General features: G+C 42.8%; 2 protein-coding genes across 2 annotated transcripts in view; one reads left to right on the top strand and one right to left on the bottom strand.

Annotated features, from left to right (window-relative positions):
- The window catches only part of LOC310669944 (craniofacial development protein 2-like), a gene marked incomplete at its 3' end in the record, with an annotated part of 710,849 nt that overhangs the window by 564,939 nt on the left and 117,929 nt on the right, over positions 1 to 27,981 (bottom strand). The window lies entirely within an intron of this gene.
- Positions 57 to 21,993, top strand: LOC310669618 (homeobox protein CDX-4-like). Its single transcript, XM_083424014.1, has 3 exons — positions 57 to 595; positions 16,635 to 16,780; positions 18,233 to 21,993. The coding sequence occupies exons 1-3, from the start codon at positions 127 to 129 to the stop codon at positions 18,485 to 18,487; spliced, it is 870 nt and encodes a 289-aa protein (XP_083280140.1). The 5' UTR covers positions 57 to 126; the 3' UTR covers positions 18,488 to 21,993.

Genomic DNA, 27,981 nt, shown 5'->3' with positions numbered 1-27,981 from the left:
ACCTCGGGGCTAGCATGAGTCATTCATAGAGCCAGTTGGGGCTAGAAAAAGAGAGTGAGAGAAAGAGGAGGGGGTGTGACATCAAAGGAGTAGAAGCAGGATGCCTTGGCAGGACAAAGCTAGGGTATGAGCATCATGTATGTGAGTTATCTTTTGGAAAAAGAAGGCAGCATGTATCCAGGATCCGTAAGGTGCAACAGCAGCAGCAGCAGCAGCAGCAACAACAACAACAACCTGCCGGCACAAAACTTTGCCTCCACAACACCCTACGCAGATTACATGGGATACCATCCAATGCAAAATATGGACCACCGTGGACAACCTTCAGGGGCTTGGGGAGCACATTATGGCCTGCAAAGGGAAGACTGGAATGCTTATGGCCCAGCACCTTCCAACACTGTGACCGCTACGCAAATGAATGGATCATCTCCCGGGCAGGTTTCCTATAGTTCTGCTGATTACAACTCCTTGAATCCCGCTGGATCGGGGGCTTTACCTTCTGTAAATACAATCAATACAGAGCAAATCTCTCCCCACAGTCAAAGACACAGCTCTTATGAATGGATGAGGAAAACAGTCCAATCCACTTCAACAGGTATGTTGGCGAGGACTAATCTATACACGGAAATCTTTAGCATTATTCTGTGCCATCTCACCCACACACCTCTGCAAGGGAATACAAAACTCTTGCTCAAGATGAAAAAGATTGCTCCCCTAGACGTTGTCTATGCTTTTGAACAAATTTGATTTATTGTCCTTCTGATATCAATGAAAGATCAGATATAATGAAATAATCACCGCATGCAATGTGCAGAAACAAGGGTTTTGGGGAGCGGGATAAGAGAATTTTTAATTGAAAGTGAACTGGGGTAATATCCATCTAAGTCATATTTAAAGAGATTCACTGAAATAAATGGACTTAAAGTGAATGATTTCAATGGGGGCACTCCGAGTATGACTTATGTTAATTGTTTTCAATGGGTCTACTTTGAGTATGGTTTAGCTTGTTATTACCCAAAGTCTTTTAAATGAGATAATCCGGCAAATTTTTTTTTTTTAAAAAAATCAACATAACCTTATGCCTATTTATAGGAATTAAGTCTTACTCCCATAAAGGACAGCAGACTGAAACACGCTGTTTTGGTAGCACTGTAATTGAATATATGGCTCATTTAAAAGTAAGCTTCTCACATTTTCTACACACTTGTATGACTGAAAAACTAAAATGGTCCTGAAGGAGAAAAGTTATATTCACATAAAGCTTCACATCTTCTGAGGTCTACATGAGAGGGAGGTCTGCAGCATCACACCATGGTTATATGTTCAATTTATAGGGTTTCATGCATTAACACTTCAAATGGAAACAGTAGATGAAAGGTCATCCTTCACTTTAAAATGCTAGGCATGCTCAGAGGCTGCAGGGATCTAACACACACAACCAGCTTGATCTTTTCATAGGAGTTTCAATAGTAAGCTGGTGAAATAAAAATTGTATAAAATATATCTCGGAGCTCCAGGAAAATATTTGTTAGATAATGGACTAGAATAAAGGTGTTGGCGGGGTGTGTGTGTGAGGAGGAACTGCCAGATTACTAAACACTCAGTAATTATAGTATATGGACAATGAATAATAAAATTCTGGTTTTAAAGTGCTGCATTAAAAAGAGAATCCTGAACAACCACAGCTACTGTGTGGTTTGACTGCGGCTATTAAGAGACCGTGGAAGTTAATTGCTGCAATACCTGGTGCTCTATAACATAATGCATAATGCCAGGATCCCAAAATGAGCCAGGCACACTTTTGCAGGCAATCCTTCAAAGAACAATAGTGCTATGGGGGGGGGGGTGTTAAGTACTGCAAAAACTTAAATGTATTTAGTTTTCAATTGAATCCATTGGTTATGAAAACAGTAGTGTAAACATATTACTCCTTGCTGATTATGTAAAGTACAGGAAACTCTGATCAGTGATTTGAACATCTAAGGGCTCAACTGTGATATTATGGCTTACTGTTAATCAAGCCTCATGGAATGCTGGGGCATATAAATCTCAAGGGGCTAATCAATGGTTTAAATTGTTTCTTCCAAGTGAAGGACTGTGGTAAAGTATCTCTCTAAAAACAGGCTACTGGAAAGGTCTCTATTGAAATAACTTTCTACATTGCTTTTGAGGCCTCTTATTATTATATCCCTCCTTCCGTCAAAGGAATTCATGGGTTCCCTTCTCGTTCTATCTTCACAAAAACCTTGTGAAGTAGGCTAGGCTGAGAGGCAATAACCGATTAAGTGAGGAGTTGAACCCTTATCTCCCGGAACACTCTAACCGCCACACTGACTTTTAAAAATGCTGCTATGTAAGTACCTAGAGTTGCCATTCTTAGGTTTCAGCACAGTCCCCCTCTCTGGAAGTTCAATCTCTGAGGCTCAAATCCTACACATGTTGAAGCTTGCAATCTCCATTTACCTCTGAATTAATATGATTTGCTTATGAGTAGACATGATTAGGATTGCACTGTTAGCCACATTTGAAACAGGGTGAAATTTTACTTACAAGCAAACATGCACAGAATATTGCTGCATGGCTCCTTGTCAGTGCCCAGCCTACACATACAATAGAACAATTAGATCTGTCTGATATATCTAACCAGACACAACAAAGAAAGTACGTCTTCACACAGCACACGGCAAAACTATGGAATTTTCTCCAATAATGTGATGGCCACCAGCTCAATAACTGTGTTCTACTTCCAGTGTCAGAGACAGTATGTCCCAATACCAGGTGATGGGATTCACATGTGGTGAGAGTTGCTGTTGCTTGCTGGCTTCCCATAGGCATCTGATTGGCCACTGTGAGAACAGGTTGCTGAATGAGGCAGGCCTTTGGCCTGATGCAGTTTTCTTCTTATATTTTGATGTTAACAAAAATAACAAATTCCAGAGGCGTAGCTGTTTTAGTCTGTGGCAACAAAAATAACAAGGAGTCTCGTGGCGCCTTGAAGACAAATAAACACTTCCTGCCTCACAATGCAAAACCAGATTGGTAGACAATTCTAACTAAAATTAAACACACCATGCTAGAGCCCTTTAGAACCTAACAAATTAATAATATAAGATATGTCCTGTAAACAGGAACCGATTGAGCTGCCCAGTCCAACATTCTGTCTTCTGCAATAGCCAACAAGGTGTCATGAACATTCCATGAACAGTGCACAACAAAGCAGTGCTTGTTTGCTTCCAGAAATCAGGGCAGCTGATAGAACCTGCCCTAAGGATATTTGGCAGCAAAGTGCTTATTCAAATGCTCTTTTTGGATGCTATACTCTCTACCATCAGGAATATCAGCAGCTCTTCTTTGTATAGAATCCAAGTGGCCAACAATTAAGGCAAGAACACTCAGTTAAAGCATATTTAAAGAATTGTTACTATTGAGCATTTTTCCTCCACTGTGCTATATGGAATTAGGTGATAGCCAACTCTGGAAAGCAGCTTGTCAATATTTTTTAGATTATTATTAATTTCCAGAACTGAGTTCTGCTTTGACCTTGAGAAAGAGATTGGATCTTCTGGAAAGAATCCAAATGGAACCTACAACCAATTAGAAACACAATTTTCTCCCCCCCCCCCCCCCGGTATATACTCTTGAGAACAGAACCTTTTAGAGCTAGTTATCTCACCAGTTTCCTTATAAAATGTCTTTACTGAGCTAAGTTTCTAACTGCAGTTTTAGATAGCCGCTACAACAAGGTAGACACATGCAGACAGACTTTGTGTTTGTGGTCAACATCAAGTCATCTGTTAGCAGCCAGAGCTTTCAGATTTAAAGTTTTCAAATATGACAAAACCAATATGATGCATGCCTTGTAAATTTTTGACTTGCTGTCAAGCATATACTGCTACAAAGACTTGGTAGTTAACATAGCAGATGGCCAAACATAGCAGATGAACCAACCTATTTGGTTCAATTGCTTTATATAGTGTATTTAGCACCAACAGTGGCAGATGCTCCCCTGTGAGAAGTACTAGGTCAGAGGTTGTCAAACTGCTTTCAAGGGTATTGTGGGCTTTCAAGAAGTTTATCAGGGGTTCCTTGATGAGTGTTAACACTGGCTAGCTTTCTCTGCAAAGCAGTTTGACCAGAAGCTGAGCACTTCTTTTGGAGTATGTTTGCCCTGAGAGAACAGACCTGCCTTTAAATAATAAATATCCCCTTCAAATGCAGAGAGCCTATTGTTTTGGTTTGTACCAGTTGGGCCTCCACCCTTTTGCCATCACATTTCATTATTGGTGTCACCTTCTCATGCCACAATGGAAAAGGCACTGTGGAGTTCAGGTACTGCTTGCAGGCTTCCCATGGGTATCTAGTTGGCCACTGTAAGAACAGGATGCTGGACTAGATGGGCCATTGGCCTGATCCAGCAGGACACTTCTTACACTCTCGTGTTCACTTCACTCCAGATCTTCCTCTGCTGCTGCTGTATGAGGTTTATGGGTTTTTTCAAGGTACAGCCTCATGGTGAGGAGAAACTTGGTCCATGCTATGTGCTATGTCTGTGTCTTTTCCCTGGGATCTGCTTTGTTTTCTACCAGAATCTTAAAGTTCACCAAACAGAGTCAGGTGCAAAATAGTGCATAAAGAGGCCCAGTTTAGGTGTAACAATCACAGTCCAAAAAACCAGGGTTCCATGGTTATTAGGTCAAGAGCTAGCATTATGTATATATGTGTGTGTGCTTCCTATTGCCCTTCCCTCCCTCCTTTGTTTTCTTGCAGGCCTTAATGCAATATTTCCAGGGATTGTTAATCCATTATCGGTTTCAGGAAATCCAATTTTTAAGAGAAGGGACTTCTCTTGTTACTACTGCTAAACAATAAAGGGATTTTGTTTGTTTGTTTACAATCAAGCAGTACTGTGTATAAATTGTGTTAAATAATTAAAAAAATACTGTAAATCACTGAAAGGTCTGTCAGTAGATACCAAATCTCCTCTCTGCATGCAAACAAACCCCACTCAAGAATTTTCTGCAGTAGGCGGAAAGGTAAATGTAGAGTAAGTTTCCTGAAAGTGGAAAGTTTAAAAGCACATTTATACCACTTTAGCACTCATTGCTTTCCCCAAAAAATCCTGGCAGCTGCAGTTTACCACTCATTCCCAAAACACTCTTAGCAAATTATAGGGGGTGATGCGATTGGTGTAAATAGATGCATACTGACTTTTTATAATAATTTTTATTAGTTTTCAATTACAGTACAGTCCAATAATAGCCTCATTATAACAATACCAATTTATAATACAATTATTAATAACAATCATTCAAATACCGAATTACACAATTTAGATAAAGTGGGGCCCCTCATAATAATCTACCCTCAAACGTTTTTCAGTCATCTGCTTTCTTTCCTTCTCCTATCAGGCCTGTTACCCCCAAGGCCTCTTAACTTAGGAATCCTGGACAATGGACTGTCCCTTTTCCCTATGTTGCTTTCCTGATTCTAAGCACATGCAGATATGAGAGTCAGGAGGGAAAATAGCAAACTTTAGCTCCCTATAGCCAAAATACACACAAAAGAGTTTTGTCCTTTAACTGTAACTCTGTACAAGTTGCTCTGATTGCCCTTGACACCATATGTGGAGATATCTTCACATACTTGCGGTTTTCAGACTTCCTCCACCGTCATAGGCAGAAAGCCCATGTACACCTGTTGGTGGCAATCACAAGTGGGAAGAGTGCTGCTGCACTCTGGTTCTCCTAGTGTGCTTCCTTTTGAGGCATCTGGTTGGTCACTGTGAGAGTAGGATGCTGGAATAGATGGGCCTTTGGCCTGATCCTGCAGCCAGGTTTTTCTGAAGTTTTAAAATTCAACATTTTCTCTGGCCCAGAGTTCACTTTTGCTCCCTTTCTCAAAGGATTTAGGTAAAAATATACATTTATGTGGGGGTTACGTTCTGAGACATCGCGCACATCAGTGAAATAACTGAACTCCATTAAGAAAGACTGTAAACACCAGCTCTGCCCTTTTAGTGATGTTTCAGTGATGTCTTTATGACGCTTCCAGGTCACTTTTGGGTTCACCACATTGCATGTATACATGATCGCACACATATTGAACGCACATAAATGGGGGGCTGCCTGTACTGTGATGTCAATACTGACAGGAATTTAATAATAATAATAATAATAATAATAATAATAATAATAATTTTTATTTATACCCCGCCCTCCCCAGCCAAGGCCGGACTCAAGGCGGCTTACAAGCAATAATAAAAACAAGTTGAATGACAAACAACTTAAAAACAAAATGAAAATACAACATTAAAATATTAAAATGTAGCCTCATCGCAGGAGGAGAAGGAAAAGAAAAAAGAGAGGGAAGGAGGGAATCAAATTGGCTCCAAGCCAAAGGCCAGGCGGAACAACTCTGTCTTACAGGCCCTGCAGAAAGAAATCAGATCCTGCAGGGCCCTGGTCTCATGAGGCAGAGCGTTCCACCAGGCCGGAGCCTGTCTTGCACCATGCCAGACTATTGGCCCATCTAGTGTAATATTCCCTCTACAGTGACTGATGGCAACCCTCAAGGGTTTCAGAGAGGAGTATTTCCCAGCCCTACCTGGAATTGAACCTGGAACACTTGGCATGCAAAGCAGATGCTCTGCCACTTGGCTGTAAGTCTCTGTTTATTTTTGTCGTGCAGTCACTATTAATATCGTGAACTGATAGGTCCTTCTTTCAAATCTTGCCTCCTCAGCCATGAATTCACTAGGGAAACCGCCATCTCTCTTCTTGAAAATGGGGATGCTTTTAATACTGACCTACCTTATGTGGTTGTACAAATTAAAGAGACAATGTACAATATGTGAGGCAACTTGAACACTCATGCTATATAAATGCTAAGTATAGATACAATAGATGCCTGTTGTATATATTATCCTACCATTCTTTTTCAAGAACAATTCAAATCCAGAGCTGCAACTTGGAAACAGGAGAGTCAAGGCAAGATACATAAAAGGCAAATATCGGTCAGCCGACCCCCCGCCCCCCCCCCGTGTGTGTGTGTGTGTGTATATATATATATATATATATATATATATGCATGCCTTAAAGGCCTACATGAGGCCGAGTGATAAAAAATAGTAATATTAACTTAAGACGCAGCCTGAGAAAATGTGGGGGAGGAATCTGCAAAATAAATTTACGATTTTATAATATGCTTTAAGATAAATTTTCCAGTGCTGCATACCAACTGTAGAACAAATTTTAAGAACCACAATTATAAAAAAAATCAGTCAAGAAGCAGAACAACTTAAGAATCACTATCTGCAATCAGGTCTACGGACAGATTAAAAGGTAGATTAAGGATGTAATCCTAAAGCGGGCCTGAGCACATGTAATTTAAGGGAAATGATACTTACTCTGCTTTGGTATGCATCCTTCCCATAACTCTCTGGGTTGCTATTTGATTTTGGTGGTTGTGTATTATTTAGCTGTAAGAAAAATAAAAGGAAACTGTCAGTCATAATATGTGAAACTGAATTAAAAAAAAACAACAACCCTTTTTCTCAGAGTAGACCCACTGAAATTAATAAAACCAAGTTAGTCATGGTCATTGATTTCAATGGATCTACACTGTGAATGTAAGTTGAATACAATCCTTATAGTACAGAAGGGGTGGTGCAAGGGTGGAGGAGAGAACTACTGAAGATTATTCATCCACCTCATCCAATGCCCTCCTGCACACCACCTAGTAGGATGGGCCACAGCTGCGCTCTTGTCCTTTTTTATTTTATTTTTTAAAATAACCAATATAGAGCCAGTGTGGTTAAAGACTAGGAGTTGGAAGACTTCGGTTTAAACCCCAACTCAGCCATGAAACTCACTGGGTGACCTTGGGGCAATCAGTCTCTACTGCACTACCCCACAGGAGTGTTGTGAGGCTAAAATGGGGAGGGGGCAGAACCATGTACAGCAGCTTGAGATCACTGGAGCAAAAGTCGAATATAAATGTAAGAATAAATGTAGAATAAATACATCTTTTGTCCTGCTGGAAACTGTGTGAAGGAAATAAAATCTAGGGCTAACGTAGTTACCTAGAGGCATTAACTGGAGTGGGAAGCTGTTGGATCTGAGCTTTTGCTTGGTCCATCCCGGCACTCCTCTAATATTGGGAGGGCAAGTTTGGGTTCATGTTTGGGTTCCCTTACACCAGCTCTCCCTGTCTGGGGCAGAATCTCTCTCTCCCCGTTGGGAGAGAGAACTGGTGCTTCCCATAGCCTTTGGGGCACCCTCCCAGGAGCTACATAATTGTAAACCTGAGACCATTGAAAATGTCTGGGTAAATAAAAGTCTTTGCTTGATAAGGAAGAGGCAGTGTTTTGGTGAGAAAACTGCAGAGAGAGTGTGCTAACACCAAAATGTCTCTCTGCCTGGTCTCTATCCGCCTCATCCAGGGCTGGATTTAGGTTTGATGAGGCCCTAAGCTATTGAAGTAATGGGGCCCTTTATATGTCCAGCTGTCCTTTGTCAACAACAAATTGTGACTGTTTTTTGTGTTGAATATATGCTATATGGTAATTTATGGGCCTAATAGGTTTCTAACCAGTGATATTTTAGGGAGCAGTCTAGCAGCATTACTTACATCATAGGAGCCGACACAACACAAAACACTTGTTGCTGTATGTAGGTTTTATTTTAATTGTTTTTTATCTTATATTTTGGAAATGTACATCCAGGTTTTTTCCTTTAATTTTTTTGGGGGGTCTCATGAGAGTGGGGCCCTAAGCTATAGCTAGTTTAGCTTATACGTAAATCGGGCACTGGCCTCATCTCTTAAGATATATCTTAACCTGTTAGAAGACACATGTGAATGTAGGCAGCCTCAGAGATATTTTATTGTTGTTTTATTACTTATTTAATTTATTAATGGCTTCTTATGAAATACATAAAAGCAATTTCACAATACAATGAAAACAGATTTAACCTAAAACAACTGTACATATAAAAATTGTTAAAACAATAGTGATTTAAAGATTAAAACCAACAGCACTATGAATTGTGCTCAGAAACAGACAATAAGTTAAGTACCAAAATTGGCAATACAGTGGTACCTCGGGTTACAAACACCTCGGGTTACAAAAACTTCAGGTTACAGTCTCCGCTAACCCGGAAGTGCCGTATTTTTCGCACCATAGGGCGCACCGGACCTTAGGATGCACCTAGTTTTTTGGGGGGGAAATAAAGGAAAAAATTTTTATTTCCCCCCCAGGTGCGCTGCACCAATCCCGAAGCTTGGGGCGTGCAGAGCTCAGCGCGCCCCAAGCTTCTGGGTGCCGGCAAGGTCTCCGCTAGCCGTGGGAGAGCCTCGCGGCTGCGTGCGGCTCCCCCACAGCTAGCGGATCGCTGCGCCAATCCCGAAGCTTGGGGCGTGCGGAGCTCAGCGCGCCCCAAGCTTCTGGGTGCCGGCAAGGTCTCCGCTAGCTGTGGGAGAGCCGCGCAGCTTCGTGCGGCTCTCCCACGGCTAGCGGAGCGCTGCGCCAATCCCGAAGCTTGGGGTGTGCGGAGCTCAGCTCGCCCCAAGCTTCTGGATGCCGGCAAGGTCTTCGCTAGCCGTGGGAGAGCCGCGCAGCTTTCCCACAGCTAGCGGAGTGCTGCGCCAATCCCGAAGCTTGGGGCGTGCAGAGCTCAGCGCGCCCCAAGCTTCTGGGTGCCGGCAAGGTCTTCGCTAGCCGTGGGAGAGCCGCGCAGCTTTCCCACAGCTAGCGGAGTGCTGCGCCAATCCAGAAGCTTGGGGCGTGCAGAGCTCAGCGCGCCCCAAGCTTCTGGGTGCCGGCAAGGTCTCCGCTAGCTGTGGGAGAGCCGCGCGGCTTTCCCACAGCTAGCGGAGTGCTGCGCCAATCCCGAAGCTTGGGGCGTGCGGAGCTCAGCTCGCCCCAAGCTTCTGGATGCCGGCAAGGTCTCCGCTAGCCGTGGGAGAGCCGCGCGGCTTTCCCACAGCTAGCGGAGTGCTGCGCCAATCCCGAAGCTTGGGGTGAGCGGAGCGCTGCGCCAATCCCGAAGCTTGGGGTGTGCGGAGCTCAGCGCGCCCCAAGCTTCTGGGTGCCGGCAAGGTCTCCGCTAGCCGTGGGAGAGCCGTGCGGCTTCGTGCGGCTCTCCCACGGCTAGCGGAGCGCTGCGCCAATCCCGAAGCTTGGGGCGTGCGGAGCTCCGCGCGCCCCAAGCTTCTGGATGCCGGCAAGGTCTCCGCTAGCCGTGGGAGAGCCGTGCGGCTTCGTGCAGCTCTCCCACGGCTAGCGGAGCGCTGCGCCAATCCCGAAGCTTGGGGTGTGCGGAGCTCCGCGCGCCCCAAGCTTCTGGGTGCCGGCAAGGTCTCCGCTAGCCGTGGGAGAGCCGCGCGGCTTCGTGCGGCTCTCCCACGGCTAGCGGAGCGCTGCGCCAATCCCGAAGCTTGGGGTATGCGGAGCTCAGCTCGCCCCAAGCTTCTGGATGCCGGCAAGGTCTCCGCTAGCCGTGGGAGAGCCGCGCGGCTCTCCCACGGCTAGCGGAGACCTTGCCGGCATCCAGAAGCTTGGGGCGTGCGGAGCTCAGCGTGCCCCAAGCTTCTGGGTGCCAGCAAGGTGGGAGAGACGCGCTGCGCCTCCCCGCTGTCCCCGGAGCTTGCGAGGCAGGCAGCGGGGAGAAGCGCTCTTCTCCCCACCGCCTGCCTTCAGACCAGCTCTGGGAACAGCGGGAAGACGCGCTGCGCCTCCCCTCTGTCCCTGGAGCTTAAGGGGCTGGCAGCGGGGAGAAGCGCTCTTCTCCCCACTGCCTGCCTTCAGACCAGCTCCGGGAACAGCGGGAAGACGCGCTGCGCCTCCCCGCTGTCCCCGGAGCTTGCGGGGCAGGCAGCAGGGAGAAGCGCTCTTCTCCCCACCGCCTGCCTTCAGACCAGCTCTGGGAACAGCGGGAAGACGCGCTGCGCCTCCCCGCTGTCCCCGGAGCTTGCGGGGCAGGCAGCAGGGAGAAGCGCTCTTCTCCCCGCCGCCAGCCTTCGGATCAGGTCCGGGGACAGCGGGAAGATGCGCTGCGCCTCCCCGCTGTCCCTGGAGCTTAAGGGGCTGGCAGCGGGGAGAAGCGCTCTTCTCCCCGCCGTCAGCCTCCAAACCACATCGGGAGACAGCGGGATGGCGGCGTTCCGCCTCCCCGCTGTCCCCCGATCTTGTGGGGCTGGCGCTGGGGCTCTCCTGAAGCCTGGAGAGCGAGAGGGGTCGATGCGCACCGACCCCTCTCACTCTCCAGGCTTCAGCGAAAGCCTGCATTCGCTCCATAGGACGCACACACATTTCCCCTTCATTTTTGGAGGGGAAAAAGTGCGTCCTATGGAGCGAAAAATACGGTAATACCTCGGGTTAAGAACTTTGCCCCAGGATGAGAACAGAAATTGCGCGGTGGCAGCAGCAGGAGGCCCCATTAGCTAAAGTGGTACCTCAGGTTAAGAACGGTTTCAGGTTAAGAACAGACCTCCGGAACGAATTAAGTTTGTAACCAGAGGTACCACTGTATATATTCCTGCCCAGCAATATAGTACTCTATTATTATTTTTGGAACAGCTACATTTCCCAAGTAGTCTTCAGTGCCAGCCTCATGCACAGCCCATTGCAGTAGTCTAATTTGGAGAAAAGGACATGAAAGCAGAAAGTATAAGGAGATGGTGCCCACCTCCATACACTTTCATTTATCAACAAGATAAGAGTGCAATTCTCCAGGAAGACCTCATATTATGTTAGCTCCTCTTCCACAGCTGCTGTTCATTTTAAGGGAGCTTGCTCAGAAGAATCTGCCAAAGGATTGTGTCCTATATCAGTTATTTAATACCATGAAGGTACATGGCACCTCACAGAACAGCATAAGCAAAATGACAGTAAAACCCTTTAAAACTTTGACTGTGGACGGATAAATAAGGGACTGGTAAGAGAGACTCATACCAAGCAGTGAATGAGAGTCAAACATTATAAAGCTTTGTTTAAAGGAAATGAGGACTAATATAGGCCTTTGGCCCTCCAGACAGTGCTGGAATTCCAACCCCCATCAACCGCAGCCAGCATGGCCAATGGTGATGGGAGTGATGAGATGGTGATGGGAGCTGGAGGCCCACAATTTCCCTATCCTTGAATTAAGTGGTAAAACCAATGGACTGTATTCAAATATGTTTTATTCAAAGTATAACCATTAAAATTAATGGATGTGCCTAGTTTAGGCCCATTAATTTCAGTGGGTCTGCTCTAAGTAGGACTTACTTGAATACAACCCAAAATAAGGCTAGATTTGAGTATCCCCCACTTCTATAATAAGTTTAACAATTACACCAGTCACTATGCTAACAGCTGAGCTTTAGATCTCGTTCACATTTTTGCCCAGGACCATCTCTTTGTTGCTTTGAAGTAGATTTAATGTGTATAATTAGAACTGTGTCCCCATCACACAAACAAGAATATCAACATGGCCTCTTTTTTATCACCCTGCAGAAGTCACAGACATAGACTAATTCATGTGACAAAGAGGATGTTAATGATGTAAAACAGGAGCAACTCTCAAGCAAGGAGGACAGGGTGAGCCAGAGGCAGTTTTCATGCTAATTTATTTTGCTTTGTAAACTAGCTGTGAGGTCTGAGCATCCCCCACCCCGCCATGTCTTGCCCCTTCCATCCATTGTCTTCAGTTCAGAGGCCTCTCTGCCATGTTAAGCAACAGACCCTCTTTTGACACCTCTTCCAGCTTTGATGTGCATCCCTGTCTCTTCCTTCTCTTCCTTTTATTTAGCAGTTATACTGCCGGAAAGAGTGACAATTTTCACAGCAAATAAAGAGGCCCGATCTTTGCTTTTATTGTGTTCAAAAGAAACACTCTGTGAATTTTATGGCCAATAGGAAAACTTCCCCCACCCCCTTCCCATCCCACACAATACTCAGGCTGAGTCACAGACTGGTAAAATAACAGGAGTATCCTAATACAGGTCAAACATCAGGTGAGTACTTTCATGGCATTTAGAACAGCCTGATTTCCACAAAAGATTACAAATGAACACTTAAATGGCTCTGCCCTCACATTTGCACATCGTAATAATTAATTTTGAAACAAGATACAACAAAAACTTTTCTCACATGTTTTTTTTTAAAAGGGGCTACAGCCCACGAAACCACTGGGAATCACTATATTCCCCCACCATGTGCCCCAAACACACACATATAAAAATGAATGGGACAATGTTCCAATTGTTTTCTTTAAAAACACAAAATACAGTTCAGCCCAAATAAAGCACTTTTAAATCCTGTTTATTTCAATGGAATACCTGTTGACTTTTCTGGGGCTGGTTGTACAAACTGTACAAGCAAAACAAAGTCTGAAAATTAGGTAACTGTGGCAAATTGCAACAAGTTGTTTTGTACACATAATTCCTTGCTTATTTAAAAGAAGGTAGAGATTGAATGTTTCCCTCAAGAAAAATAACTTTACACATGATCTGAGACAATACCAAGATCCACAGGCAGAATCCACACAGAGCTTGAGGACATGTTTAACTCCCCCATAGCAAACAGATCAAATGTGCTTCATTTTGGCTAGATGGTACCCTATTTGCCTTATGATATTGAGTAAGTAAAGCAGTGGTACTAATTGTAAAGAACTAGGGAAAGCAAGGATGGTAAACCATTTATAGAGTCACATTCTCTTCTTGCAGGGCTGGTGGTTTTGTGCCAGTGGTGAGTGGGACCTGAGGTAACAGTAGACAGAGCAACAAATGTAAATTGTGCCTTTGAACCGTAGGCTTGTTTCTACATACACTCACACACCGCTCTCTATTTTTAAGTTTGGCAATCAAGAGGCATTATCTGAGATCAAGGACACCTTCCAGACAGGGTATGGAGCAGGGCTGCTGAGGGTTGTGGCTTAGGAGAGTCCTGAGGGCAGCCTGAGGAGAGTCTTGAGGGCCAGTATTAAAAGGGTTTGTAGAATGATTAAACAATTTAGGACTAGTTCAAATAGTGCATCCCACTCAAGCCTTTATAGATGCCTATAAAAATGTAATGCAGACATTGCTATTCACATTAGAGCACTGAGTACATCTATAATTACCAGGTTTAACTGCTAATTTTTCCACACAGTGTTAGAGGGCCTTTTCAACAGAAGCCCCAAAGTTGGGAATCACCCTCTGAGGTATAACTTGCACCAACTTTGTACAGCTTTTGTCAACAGGTCAAGATGCACTTCCTTGCCTAGGCTTTTGGAGAGGTGAGGTGGGGTGACAATCCACTCTTTCTGCTGCTTCAATGTGCTGTTGCTTTTATTGTATATTTTCTGCAATTTTAAGGTATTTTATATTTGTGTGTTTTTACGTATCCCATCATGGGGCTCCTTGGATGAAGAGTGGGCAATAAAAGTGATACAGTCACCTGCCCTGCTCCTGGATCTGATTGGTTCGGGTGGAGGGGCAGGAAGTGCTTCTTGCTCCCCCACCCTCCACCCAAACCGATCAGATCCAGGAGCAGAGGAGGAACTACTCTTTTTCAAAAGGCAAGACAGAAATAACCTATATAACAGTTTGCTAAGAACTATAACATGAAGAGCCCATGCTTGAGCTTGTTTTTCCCTTTCCCTGCCCGTTCATTTCCCCTAGTGTGTCAATGTCTTGAGCCTAAGGACAGGAACTGTATTAGTACTGAGCTTGGTAAATTGCCTTGGGAGATTCCCCCCCCCCCCCCAAAGGGCAGGGTATAAATGCAACAAACAAACAAACAAAGTTGAAAAAGAAATATTTAGTCATAGAATTGAAGAGATGGAAGGGACCCTGAGGATCATCTAGTCCAATCCCCTACAATGTAGAAATATTCAGCTGCCCCATATGGGGATGAAACTTGCAACCTTGGCATTATCAGCTATAACCCACTAAGCTATCCATGAATTAAATCCTCTTGATAGTAAGAAAACCGCTGTGTGATTTACAAAAATACATATATATATATATAGGTTTAAAGCAGATGTTGAAAAACATTCAAACGCTTATTATAATCAAAAAAAGCTAAAAATAAATGAAACACATGTAACGTCTACATTTCTGGATAGGCTTTCCCAAACAAAAATGTATTTGACTGACACCGAAAAGAGAACAGTGAACTGGTCCCAAGCTATTAAGCGACTACTGTAATTGTAACCCCTTGAAATTGGTCCAGTTTCAAATGGGAAACCAGTGCAGATCTGAAGAGAAGTGTATGCAGACAGGATCTAACTCCTGTAAGCAACCATTCCCTGGATCAGGTGCCAGGGAAGCCCCACAAAGAGTGCACTGCAGTAATCCAACTTTGAAGTCACCAGTGCTAGAACTATTGTGGTCAAGCCCTGCAGGTTGAGGAATGGCTGTAGCTGTCACCCCATTCACAGTTGGTAAAAGGTGCTTCTAGCCACTAAGGCTATTGGAGCCTCCAGTGACTTGCACTGGATACAGAAGCATTTGCTGCACTGTGTACCTGCTTCTTCAAGGGGAGAGTAACCATGTCAAGGAACGCAACAATAGCCCATATTCTCAGCCACAGGAACCACTCACCCAGTGCCTCCATCTTGCCAGGATTCAAGCTTAGCTTATCTCACTTCATCCCAACACCAGTCCAAAGCCTACATGACATCTCCTACTTCAGATGTTATGGAGAAATAGAGCTGAGTGTCATCAACGTACTGATGGCACCTTAACACAAAACTCCAAATGGCTGGCCACAGCAGCTTCATATAGATATTAAATCACACTGGGGATAGAATGCTATTCTTTATGTAGAATATTGTGGAATTCTCTCCACAAGAAGGATTGCCTGCCACATTTGTTACAAATCTTTAGGCGCCGGGGAAAACATTCCTCTTCTCCCCAACCTTTGGCTAGTTAAACAATCTATGGCCTTTTCAACTGTGTGTTGGTGGTGGTGGGATCATTGTTTTTGTTTGTTACTATCTTATCTAGTTGTTGTGTTTTTATATTGTTAACCGCCTTGTGATCCTCAGGTGAAGGGCAGTATATTAAAGAAAAAGAGAGAAAGAGAGAGAGAAAGAGAGAGAGAAAGAGGGAGAGAAAGAAAGAAAGAAAGAAAGAAAGAAAGAAAGAAAGAAAGAAAGAAAGAAAGAAAGAAAAAAAAAGTATTGGGGATACAACAGTGCCCTGCAGCACCTAGCATAACTGCAAGGAAGCCAGAAAGCACTCTACCACTACTATTTGTCCCCTTAGGTAGGATTCGAACCCCTGGGACACAGGGCCCTCAATTCCCATTCAACTGAGTCAGTCCAGAAGGATACCATCATCAATGGTACTGAAAGTCACAGAGAAATCGAGGAGCACAGTCACACCCCCTTTATTTCTCTCTCTGTATAGTTCATTATCAGGACAACATACATAGAATGGTAGAGCTGGAAGGGACCTAAAGGGTCATCTAGTCCAACCCCCTGCAATGCAGGAATGTATACACATACAAACTACTACTGTCAAGAAAGCGAGAGTATGCAGGAGTGTGTATCCTGGCACTCTCCAGAATATATGTATACATCTGTATTTCAGTCAATCAAGACACAAACATCAGACATGCCAAATTTTCTGGTTTAGAAATACCTATGCGTATTTTGTTTTTTTCTGAACAGGTAAAACAAGAACAAGAGAGAAGTACCGTGTTGTTTACACAGATCATCAGCGATTAGAACTAGAGAAGGAATTTCATTACAATAGATATATTACAATCAGGAGAAAGTCTGAACTTGCTGCAAACCTGAGACTTTCAGAGAGACAGGTAGAGTATAGTTTCCAATACAAAAGAGGTAAATTACTGGACCAAATTTGGGTGGTGTTAAAACAAAAACTGCAAAGCTTTTAAGGGAGGTATGTGTAAAATGGCTCAGTTCAACTCACCATGACTATTTACTTTAATAATGTTTTATAAATAAGTGGTCTAAATGTTTTTATTATTTATAAATAGACAAAAATTGCCATGAACAAGGTATTAAGCACACCTTATTGAGTCTGATCAGATTTTGAAAAGGTGACTCTGTATAGTTATTTTTAAGGTTTTAAGCTTGAAATGGGAGTGAAAACTTGTGGAATGCATGAAGTATGCTTTAAGAAAAGCTAACCAGCATGCTGGCTGTGGTTGATTGGAGTTGTCGTCCAACATACCTGGACGGCATCAGGTTTGCAAAGGCTGCATTAAGGTTGGAAAGATAGGTATGCACCTTAGACCAGGTCACACTGTTTATCTCACCCTTTACCCTGAGAGGCAGCAGTAGGGAACTTTCCCATCACTTGCTACCTGTGTCAGGGACTGAATCTGAGCCTTTATGCATGCAAAGTATATGCTCTGTGCTGAACTACTGTATGAGTCCCGCTCTCCCCAAGTTGTTGCCAACTTATCAGAGAAAAACCAGCACAGCCTGCTCCTGTCTCTTTAACTGTAGTTTGATATGCAGTTGTCATTAGATGAAGCTTTTCATGGCAGGCATATAAGATATCAATATTTCAAAAATGGGAAATCTATTGTGTGCTTGATAACACTACTATTCTCACAGTAAGAATTAGTGGCACACTACATACCTGCCCCCTCATTTCAATATCAGGCAATACTGTAATTCTCTCATCTTCTGATTCACTTGGACTTAGTTTGTCTTGCCCATATAATATCTCTCACAGAGCCTGGGAGGCAAGAGCAGTACTTTTTTCTGGGGATACACATACCCCTAAATATTTTGTGAATCTATGTTTGGGCTCATCGAGGAGCAGTATTTCAATATGAGTAGGAAAAAACATTTTTTAAGAAAAAAAGCACTGGGCAAGAGTATCAGTTGTTAAGACACATGAGCAGAAAGCATATCTAGAAGTGGTGCCATCTTGGTGGCACAAGCTGCCACCACAATTTGAGTAAGTTCACTCAAAGGTTAATGAGGGTGGTGCGTCTGTAATGCTAGGTGAGGGTACTAAAGATGGCACTGCTTTCTTGCACAGACACATTGCACACAACTTCTTAGAAGCACAATGTATGTGCCTTTCTGTCTGATGTCACAGTCTGTCAACAAATGTAAAGGGTGGCAAATACATCCATTTTGTTGTTTTGCTGCCCCTCACATTGGACCCAAATGTGCAACACACACCTTCCCAGTGATTTAATTAGAGAAAGCCATACAAAGAAGGACATATGCATTTATAATTTAGTGGTAAGCAACTGAAACCATTATATTATTTGCCCTTGTAGGTAAAAATCTGGTTCCAGAACCGAAGAGCCAAAGAAAGAAAATTAATGAAGAAGAAAATGACAAGTTTTGATGGCAGCAGCCTCAGTTCCATCCAGAGTGACTCAGGTTCAATGAGTCCCATCCCAATGCCTGACCCACAGACTCATTCAGAAATGGCTGGTACTTTATTCCCACCACCTCCACCACCTGCTCCTCTTCCAATGAATGGCTTACAGCACAATGGAAATCTCCAGCAAGTTGTGGCATCTCAGTAAGGTCATTGCGTTAAAGGAAGAACATGATAAAGCATGGGTATATGGAGCACTACAGTTCACAACGGGAATGCCGAAGCTGTTTGCAAGAGACCCAACTCTGCAGCCCCAGCATCACAACAGCCATTTGTAAAATACTGAGAACTTCACATCACATCAAGGCCTGGGAGAAAACAGCAAAACATCCTTTGGCAAGGTCACCTGTGATATGGCAAAAGCTCTTTGGGAACCTTGTGTGCTTGAATGCAAAGGTGGTCTGGAAATAGGGGCAGAGAGAAAGGGGGTTATGGCCGGAAAAACTTTTTTGGAATAAATGCCCCAAATCTGCAGCCCCATATTTTGCTTGATTTGAGACTGAATAATTTTTACACAGAGCAATTCCAGTAATTTGTTCTTTCTAGAATGTTTTTATTCTGTTCTCTTAACAGGGTGGAGCTAATGACAATTACAAGGAAACGAAGGGTTACACTGAGTCAGTGTAGCTTGTCAGGAGTGGGCATTTGCTGTCTTCCTGCAGAAGTACAGGAAAAGTAGACAGTGCAGTATTAGGCACAAAATTCAGCTTCCTAAGAACAACTTTTATTTTAAACAGAAGTTCCTAGTCCTTATGGCTAAAAAGTTATGCCTGAAGGTGCACAGGCAATGCCTGATAAAATTTCAGAACCTAGACACATAGCTAAGAAAGATTTCCAGTGCTTGAGGGCAAACTCCTTGTTCCTTGTCATGACCAGCAATAAATTTTGCAAAATAAGGACACTGTGCAAATTTGCTGAGTTTGCACAATGGCTTGTCCAAATGCAGATGTTGCTTTTTAGTGTGGAGGTTACACACCAGCCAATTTTTTGCTGATTGGATGTTTCCAGTGTAAAATTTCCGGATGTTTGAATCCATGGGGAAATTGTGGGGGTGGGGGGGATCGGTTTGCCATTAAATTATTGTGTTTGGTATATTAAAAGTTAATAATTTTGGGTTAATAATTACAAATCGAATTTACTTCTTAATATTTTTTTTTAATTACAAATGGAGCTACAACTGCTGAACTGTAATCAACCTAGCATCCCCCCCCCCCCAATTTTTCCAGTTTATAAGGAAAAGGTGGAACCTCCCCACTCCCAGGAACAGGAGAAACTGCCAACATTATAATAAAAGAAAATGTTTGTGTAATCTGAAAATTATTCAAGTAAGTCCTATTCAGAGTAGACCCACTGAAAGTAATGTAGCTAAGTTAGTATTGGGTGTACCGTGAGCAGGGTTAGCACTGACTACCACCCTGTGTCTCCTACAGTCCTCCACAATGTGAAGCAGACATAAAGCATTCATATCCACAAACAGAACTGTGACAAAGCAAAGAGGGATATTACATGAATTTTAATCAACCTCTTTTTCTGAGCCACCACAATCAGTTTCTGTTTCTTCATATTTGTCATTGTATTTATCATGGACTTCTAAAAGCTGAAGGTTTGCCCAGGTTGAAACAAACTTATCTATCCTTTCACATGTCCTGGGGAGGGGAAAGGCTTGGATGGGGCGGGTAGAAGAAACAAAACTGTTTTATTTTTTTTCCTGGGTCTTCACATCTCCAACCTGAAGCCATGAAATAAGTTTGATGGCACATTACCAGCTTCTGTTCCATTCCATTGTTTAATTCAAGATTCCTGTGGTTTTAATTTTGTACTTATTTCATATCTGCACGGGAGCTTATGATTTCATGTCTTGATATTCTCAACTAAATGACATCAGGGTTGCTCTGGACACCAGAATTAATAGAGAAGGGGATGTACTCTTCAAGTTCTGATTTTTAAATTATTAACTAAAATCTACTTCTAAAATTCAATTGAACAGGAGAGACTTTTGTGCAAAAAGGGGTTACACATACCTAGTTATATGCACCTAGATGCAGCAGCTGCCAAAAGGAGGTAAGGATGTGTATTTCCAATGGCACTTTAAGACAAATGAGAAGCCACATTTCCATCCATATTTCGCAGTACTAAATGTGATACTCATCTGGACCTAATCTGCCCCCACAAAAGCTGAGTTCAGATTATCAGTTTTAAACTATGGCTTAGATCAGGGATGAGGAACCTGTGGTTTTCAGATGTTGCGGGGTTTCAACATTCATTATCCCTGACCACTGACCATGCTGGCTGGGACTCATGGGAGCTGGATTCCAACAACACCTGGAGGGTCACATGTTCTCTATCCTGGTTTGGAGGGAAATTAGCTGCAGTAAGATTCCAGTATAGTGGTACCTTGGGTTAAGAACTTAATTCGTTCTGGAGGTCTGTTCTTAACATGAAACTGTTCTTAACCTGAAGCACCACTTTAGCTAATGGGGCCTACTTCTGCTGCTGATTTAAATTAGTATTTGAAACAGGCCAGTGTGTTGGAAGCTGCATGTTCAGTTCTCAGTTTAATATTAAAAATATAAGAGCTTGACTGCTGAATCAGACCAAAGGCCTGTCTAGTCCAGCACTGTGTTCTCACAGCAGCCAACGAGATGCCATGGGAAAACTGCAAGCTAGAGTGCAACCCCTCTTTCCCTGCCTGTGATCCACTGACCCAATTGTAGGGTACTCACTGGTGGAGGAAGAGGGGGCGGGGGGAGCGCACTGCCTCCGGCAACACGATCCTGGTGGGGTTCCATTGCGGCTGTCCCCCTGCCTGCGCTGGGCGCCCCGCCAACACAGGTGGTGCGCCCTGCCCCCAGAACACACACCATGCCCCTGCGGGCGGCGTGCCATGCCCCTGGGACGCGCACCTGCCCCACTCCCGCCTGCTCTTCGCCCCTGGTGCCGGAGCATGAAGCTCCGCCACTGGGGGTACTCTGTCAGTAACCAGGACAAGGACATAGTGCCAGGCTCTTAGTGGCTGTAGAAGACCTGGCAGTACCAAAGGCCTGCTGCCACTTAATCTCAGGGACTGATGCTGAATGCTACTATTTCTTTATGTGCCTGAAAAGGGTTCTGTGACTTGAGTGTACCTAGTCCCTGGTACCTGCCTCAGACCATGAGTTCCCACTTCAAGCCTTGACATATCCCAATATTCAAGAACCATACATCCCTCATATCATGATTCATTTGAGACATCATGCCAAACTATGGTTTGCACTATCATTTGGAAACTTAACCAGGATTTGTGTGCTAAATGTAGACCATACAATGTTATAACCTGTTAGTGTAATCCTATAAATAGTATCTGTCTACCGAAGAAAAATCATGGCTCAGGGCTGTAGGTGTGCTTTCACATTCTGTCTGCTCAGCTTCATAAATTTACTCCCCACTCGTAGTGCAGCAGCTTCTGGACAAAACGGCGTCTTGCCATTTCAGACACCACACAGAAGCAAAAGCACTGCCTACAGAGAAATGCTATACTCAGAAGTAAATCACTGTCATGGCCACTTTCATGTCGCCTTGGAGGAAACATGTAATCAAATAAGAGGGCACAGATTTGCATGTTCTGATTTACACGTATAGATGCAAATTAATAAATAATTATCATTTAAAATACAACTCTGGCACATATTTCCATAGTGGGAATGAGTGTGACCAGGTGATCTGTGTTCCTGCTCAGTCTGTAGTCTAAGCCTTGCATTCCTTTCTAATGGTATCTTTAAACAGATACATTATTTTATCCCCTGGAGTTAATAGTTTTATGGTGTTATCGCTCTTTATATGCACTCAAAATGTGATAAGGCTCTCTTGCTGCATTTGAGGGCCCTCCTGCTCATTCTGCTGAGTGGGGTCCTGTACCTCTGCCCCAAAATCTGGCCCAGGTGGCACCACTGACCAAACATGGATTGGATAACCCCTTGAGACTGTCCTCTATAAAGTAGGAAACATGAGGGCCCTATAAGCACCATTACATTCAATGGGATTTACTAAATAGGTATAGGATTGCAGCCTCAAGCTTTCTTCACCATGATTTGACATGTTATCTGAATTGAACCTAAGTTAACTGCATGTATTTGATTTGTTAAGATGTTACAGAGGAAAATCCTTAAATTTGATATACAAGAGCAGATGAAATCAATTTCAAATTTACCAAAGTCTGCCAAAACGTTTGATTTACTGGTAATATTTGCACGGATTTCTATGCAGGTTGTTAATGAAAGAAGCTTACCCTGTTTGCATCCAAAGCCATCTTTAAAAAGTCATAGGTTGAGGTCCAAACTAGAACGCCACATACTTACCTGTATCTTTCTGTTATGCTTCAAACAAAAAAAAAAAAACAAAAAAAAAAGAGAGAAGTTTCAAGTTTAAATGGAGGAATAATTCAGGAATGGGCTGCTTAACCTTTTTCTCCTCTAGCTATTTTTATTGTTAGAAGCACACTGCTCTGGGACAAAGGCAGCCTGAGGAGAGCAATTATGAGGAGAAAAGTTAGCAGAGAGGAAAGAATTAAACAGCTGGGGTCCAACCCAATAGCCCAGTCCACTCCAACAAGAGATTATTGTTTTGTATTAAAACAATTATTTTTTTTTTACAATAATGGGGGCAAACTACCAAAAACTATCACATGTCGGGCCACCCAGATTGGTGATTTTTCTGCAGGTGTATTCTGCAATATGTCATTGACACAGCAAAAGTGCATTAAGGGTAGATTTATATTGGACTGTCCACATCTCATTCTGCTTTATTAGTTGATGTTTCCCATTATTGCTATCTGGAGTGCACTCTTAAACTGTAATGCAACTTACCGGTAGGTTTGACCAGTGCTCTTTTAGGGTACTCAAGGGTACTCAGTACCAGCACCTCTTTTGTTGTTAAAAAGTGTGACACTTACTGTAACAAGTTCATGGTGAGTACTGGCACCTATTTTGCTGGGGGGAAAGCACTGAGTTTGACAAAGGTTTTGTGGTATAAAAAGTTACTAGATTTCAGTAGGAAGTTACAGGACACACACTAATTGGAAATGAAGCAGTATGTTGGCCCCAAAACTTTTGCAGACACCAACAGTATTGAAAGCTAGTTTGAATGTAACTATCCCATTACCATCATGAGCACAAATAATCATGAATGCACAATAAAAAGGACATATGGAAGGGTTCCAAGTCTGGCCCTGTGTGTCGTTTTCAGAAATATTAACTACTGAAGGGTGAAAGGAACAGGAGACAAAGCAAATAATTCACCTCCTGAGTGGGTCAGCGGAAACTGCTAAATATGTTCATTTTTACATTACTGTGTTATCCAGTTTTGAAAGTTGTTTTGTAGCTCAAAGACTCTTGATTGTCTTAGGCTCTAACAATGGGTTCCGCCTTCTAAAAAAACTAAACAAACATTATAACAGACCTTAAAGTTGCTTTATATACACAATTTTTAACAAACCATCCTTTGTTGATGTGGTGCCCTCCAGATGTTTTAGACTCCCATCAGCTCCAGCCAGCATGGAATGGCAAAGGTTGCAATAAATGATGCAGATGTTTTCATTGTAGTGTGGTGTAAGCTACTACAGGAAATGTCAAGGCACAAATGCTTTTGCTGTTAGTCCTTGTGATCATAAGTAAAAATACAAAAAACAAAAACAAAACCCTACAATAAATACACTAACTGATCGTATTAAAATGTAGGCAAGAAAATTATTCTTTTATATCTCAGCTCAAATATACAAATAAGTGATATTGAACAGCCCATGCAATATCAAATTGCCATCAACTTACATTGGTATCAATGAACAAAGCAAGGATTATGTTGCATTTATCCTCCTAAACATATTTGAAAAGTCCTTAGAAATTCCATGGTCGCCATTAAAGGAAGAGAAACTTACACTTCCTGGTATGAAAATTTGGGATGTCAAAACAAAAACTGCACTTTAGTCACTTGTTCCAGGATCACTGCAGGATTAGTTTATCTGGTAAACCAAATAAACCTTGTTTACATACAGGAGATAATTATGAAGGAAGATAAGGAAAGGCTTTGAAGACATATTTTAATCTAATTTGCTAAAATGCTGCTTACTTTTGATTGCAATATGTTTTCATTAGATGCAGTTAGTATGTAACATAAAGCAGAGTTTTTAATAAGGCAGTACCCAAAAGCTAAAATCAGAACGGAAAAGTTTAAATCAGTAGATTTAAGAACAAAAAGACAACTTTTTTGGAGCTGTTATACCTCAAGAGCACAGTTGTTTGTATAGTTTTCAAGCCACTTGTAGCCCTAGTTTATTACTGCAATACAGAATGCGTAAGGAAATGATAAAGATGGTCCTTCTAACAATGATCCTTTATTAATCAAGTTGCAAGCTATTTCACTCTTTAGCACAAAAAGTAGTATCTCATGGGAAAAAATGCAACTATATTTGAACTCAATATATTAATTGGTTAAAAGGTAGACTAATAACTAAAATATGTCTAATCTATTGACAGCCCTAATTAAAATATATTGCTATAAAATTGAACAATGCCTTAGTTATCATTAGCCTAGTAGTTATATAGTGTTATGAGTTTGTGGGTGCCAGGTTCCTCTGAATCCCTGGAACCAGTAAGTGTTAGAATTTAATTAAATACTGCTAATTTCAGAAAACTACCAGACAACTACAACCCCTGGATCCAGCAAAGTATTAGAATCTAATTAAGGTTTGGGGTGCTAAGAGGTGTACTAGCCATCTCTAATCCTTGGATCAGCAAGTGTTAAAAGATAATTAAGCTCAGCTAGTTTCCTTTTGAGGTGATAGGCAGGTTATGGGTCATTCAGAAAACATGGGCTCCAAGGGACTTAGTGAGACAGCCAAATGGTTGGGGCCCCTCCCGCAACTAATAAAGCCAGAGTTTAAAATAAAGAGTTAGAAACAATGTGAGTTAGAAGTTTAAGGTAGAGGCAGTAATGTGACCTAGAAGTAAAGCAGTAACAGGAGAGTCAGAGCAATTTTCGGAGAGCGAGGTTTGAGAGCTTATTTGCATTCAAGGCTTTGGCTGTGAGAAAAGCAAGGCCTTCTTGCAGTGTTAATGCTGTGAACACCTTCACTGGAGGCTCAGGTTGTATATATGTGTAAATACACTATATATCCTACGAATACCACAGTCTCTGATGTGCCACATTTCCAAAAGGAAAAACGGACCCTGAGTGAGAGACTGAAACCCCTGGAATCTTACATAGCTCAAAGACAGGAGTAGCATACAACAACAGTGATTCTTTAACATCAATTTTACTCATTTGAAACCATGCAGGAAGTATGATTCAGTAAGTATTTTGTTAACTGTAACAAAGAAAAACCTATTTTATGCAATAAATGTTTGTGAAATACATTTGTACAAGTGGAAAGCCAGAACATTTGCAGGTGTGTTTTTACTGTGCAGCACTTTGTTTCCTTTCCCCCATTTGCACACATCCTTCCATAAACAAAGAGAACTGGAGCAGCAGCCAGAGTGGCCAGAGTGTTTGTACAAGAGTGGTCATTTTGTTGACTGAAATTCTTGCATTTCCTGTGGAGAAAGAAATGGACCAGGGATCAGAGGAACTGTTGGCATGCGGGGAAAGAATGTATGTCCGCCTGCCTGCCTTCCAGACATCTTTGGTCCCTGAATTTGGGAAAGAAGCCAATTATTCCTTATGCCCTCAACATTTCTTTCCTGAGTGCCAAACCTTCTTTCTTCCATGGAACAGAAGGCTTGACCAAGACATTTCGGTGGCTGAAATATCTAAACAACAATTATCCCATCTGTTAATATAGGGCACAATACATCATCAAAGATTCCTGCACAGGCTCCATTGCAATAATCAGAAACTACTGTACTCTTATGCAGTTTATTTCATTTCAATAAGGATTGTGCAGGAACTGATGGTGGATTGTGAGTGACAAGTCACTGGCCACTTCATTTTGCCTTTCCTTTCCAAACCTGGAATCCTTCTGATGTTTTGGGGAACAGCCATGCAAGCTAGAGTTGATATGAGTCATAGTTCAAAATATCTGGAAGGGCAGCTTTTCCTGCATTTAGGTGAGGTTCCTGCGTGTACCAGTGCCAGCTTCCGTGCTGTTAGGTACCATCTATAGGTAAGCTTCAGAGTGAGTTCTCTTATGTACTTTTCCGTGTGTGTTTGTTTGTTTGTAACACAAGAAAATCTTTAATAAAAACTAATAATAATAATAATAATAATAATAATAATAATACATCTGGAGGGAAACCAGGTTGGGGAAGGTTGCCTTACAGTTTGGAGCCGTCTCTGTTCCCAACTAATCCCCAGATACTGACTGAAATGTCCATTTGTTGCTTAATGCGATCAAAATCTGAACATATTACAAAGAAATGAAAAAAGTGAAGGAGTAAGGAACCTTTTCTATCCCAAGACTACATTGCCTGCTGGACAATCTTCTGAGGTTGACATGTCATTTGTGGGCAGGGCCAGAGGCAAAGTGGGAAGAACAACAGTTGTAAATTTTACCCTTGTACAGTAGCATCTACAGCAACTCCCACACCCCTCTCCATCTTTCATCCAGGAAACAAGAGGCATGGTCAGAGTTCAAGGGCACATTCCAGACAGGCAAAAACACTCAAAGAGGGTACAAGGCAGGGCTAGTGAGGATGTGTGGCCTGTGGAGACTTCTGAGGGCTAGATATGGGTCCTGGAGAGTCACATTTTGTCATTGTGCCTGAATTTCCCCACTTCTGAAAATGAGAGTTAAACTTTCCACTTCTAGATGCTGAACTTTCCTTCACCTTCACTTGTTAGAGAAACTCTCTTGCTTGCCTTTTACCCATCTCTCTGATGGTCACAGCTTCCCTCTTTCCTGGAATTAGTATGGATGTACTAGTCTGAATGGTGTCAAGGTGTAAAGAGCTCTGAAAGAATCCACATATCTGAAAATCTAAAGGTCTCATAATACGTCACATCTCTTTTGCAAGGACAAAGGACAAAAGATCCTTTGACAAATACCTTCGTGTTTAGTTATATATGATCTAGGATTTTATTTTTATTTTTTAAATGTAAACAAAGAAAGCAAGACAGAGCTAGCAGAAAGGTGGGGTTGCTTGGATGCGTCAGCTCTTCATTTGAATGGACATGCACTTAGAGAACTGGCAGACCTTTTCCTAAACCATGACTACTAGAAGCTTGGTAACACAATGACTGTTAATTCAAAATAGAGTAATAGATTCAATCAGATTGTGATGTGTTCCGAAGACCAGCAATAACTTATATTTCACTTTAAATAGGAAGAGAGTAACCAACAATAGGGACGCGGGTGGCGCTCTGGGTAAGACCTCAGCGCCTAGGACTTGCCGATCGCATGGTCGGCGGTTCGAATCCCCGCGGCGGGGTGCACTCCCATCGTTCGGTCCCAGCGCCTGCCAACCTAGCAGTTCGAAAGCACCCCCGGGTGCAAGTTGATAAATAGGGACCGCTTACCAGCAGGAAGGTAAACGGCGTTTCCATGTGCTGTGCTGGCTCGCCAGATGCAACTTGTCACACTGGCCACGTGACCCGGAAGTGTCTGCGGACAGCGCTGGCTCCCGGGCTCTAGAGTGAGATGAGCGCACAACCCTAGAGTCTGTCAAGACTGGCCCG

The sequence above is a fragment of the Podarcis tiliguerta genome (assembly GCF_965153285.1).
Source record: "Podarcis tiliguerta genome assembly, chromosome: Z".
Taxonomy (NCBI): domain Eukaryota; kingdom Metazoa; phylum Chordata; class Lepidosauria; order Squamata; family Lacertidae; genus Podarcis; species Podarcis tiliguerta.
This window is presented reverse-complemented; position numbering and strand designations above follow the sequence as displayed.

Excerpts from the sequence above, each read along its gene's own strand:
- LOC310669618 (XM_083424014.1), top strand. The coding sequence starts at position 127 with ATGAGCATCATGTATGTGAGTTATCTTTTGGAAAAAGAAGGCAGCATG. Across the intron at positions 596-16,634 it reads AGTCCAATCCACTTCAACAG|GTAAAACAAGAACAAGAGAG; the intron begins GTATGTTGGCGA and ends TTTTCTGAACAG. Across the intron at positions 16,781-18,232 it reads TGAGACTTTCAGAGAGACAG|GTAAAAATCTGGTTCCAGAA; the intron begins GTAGAGTATAGT and ends TTGCCCTTGTAG.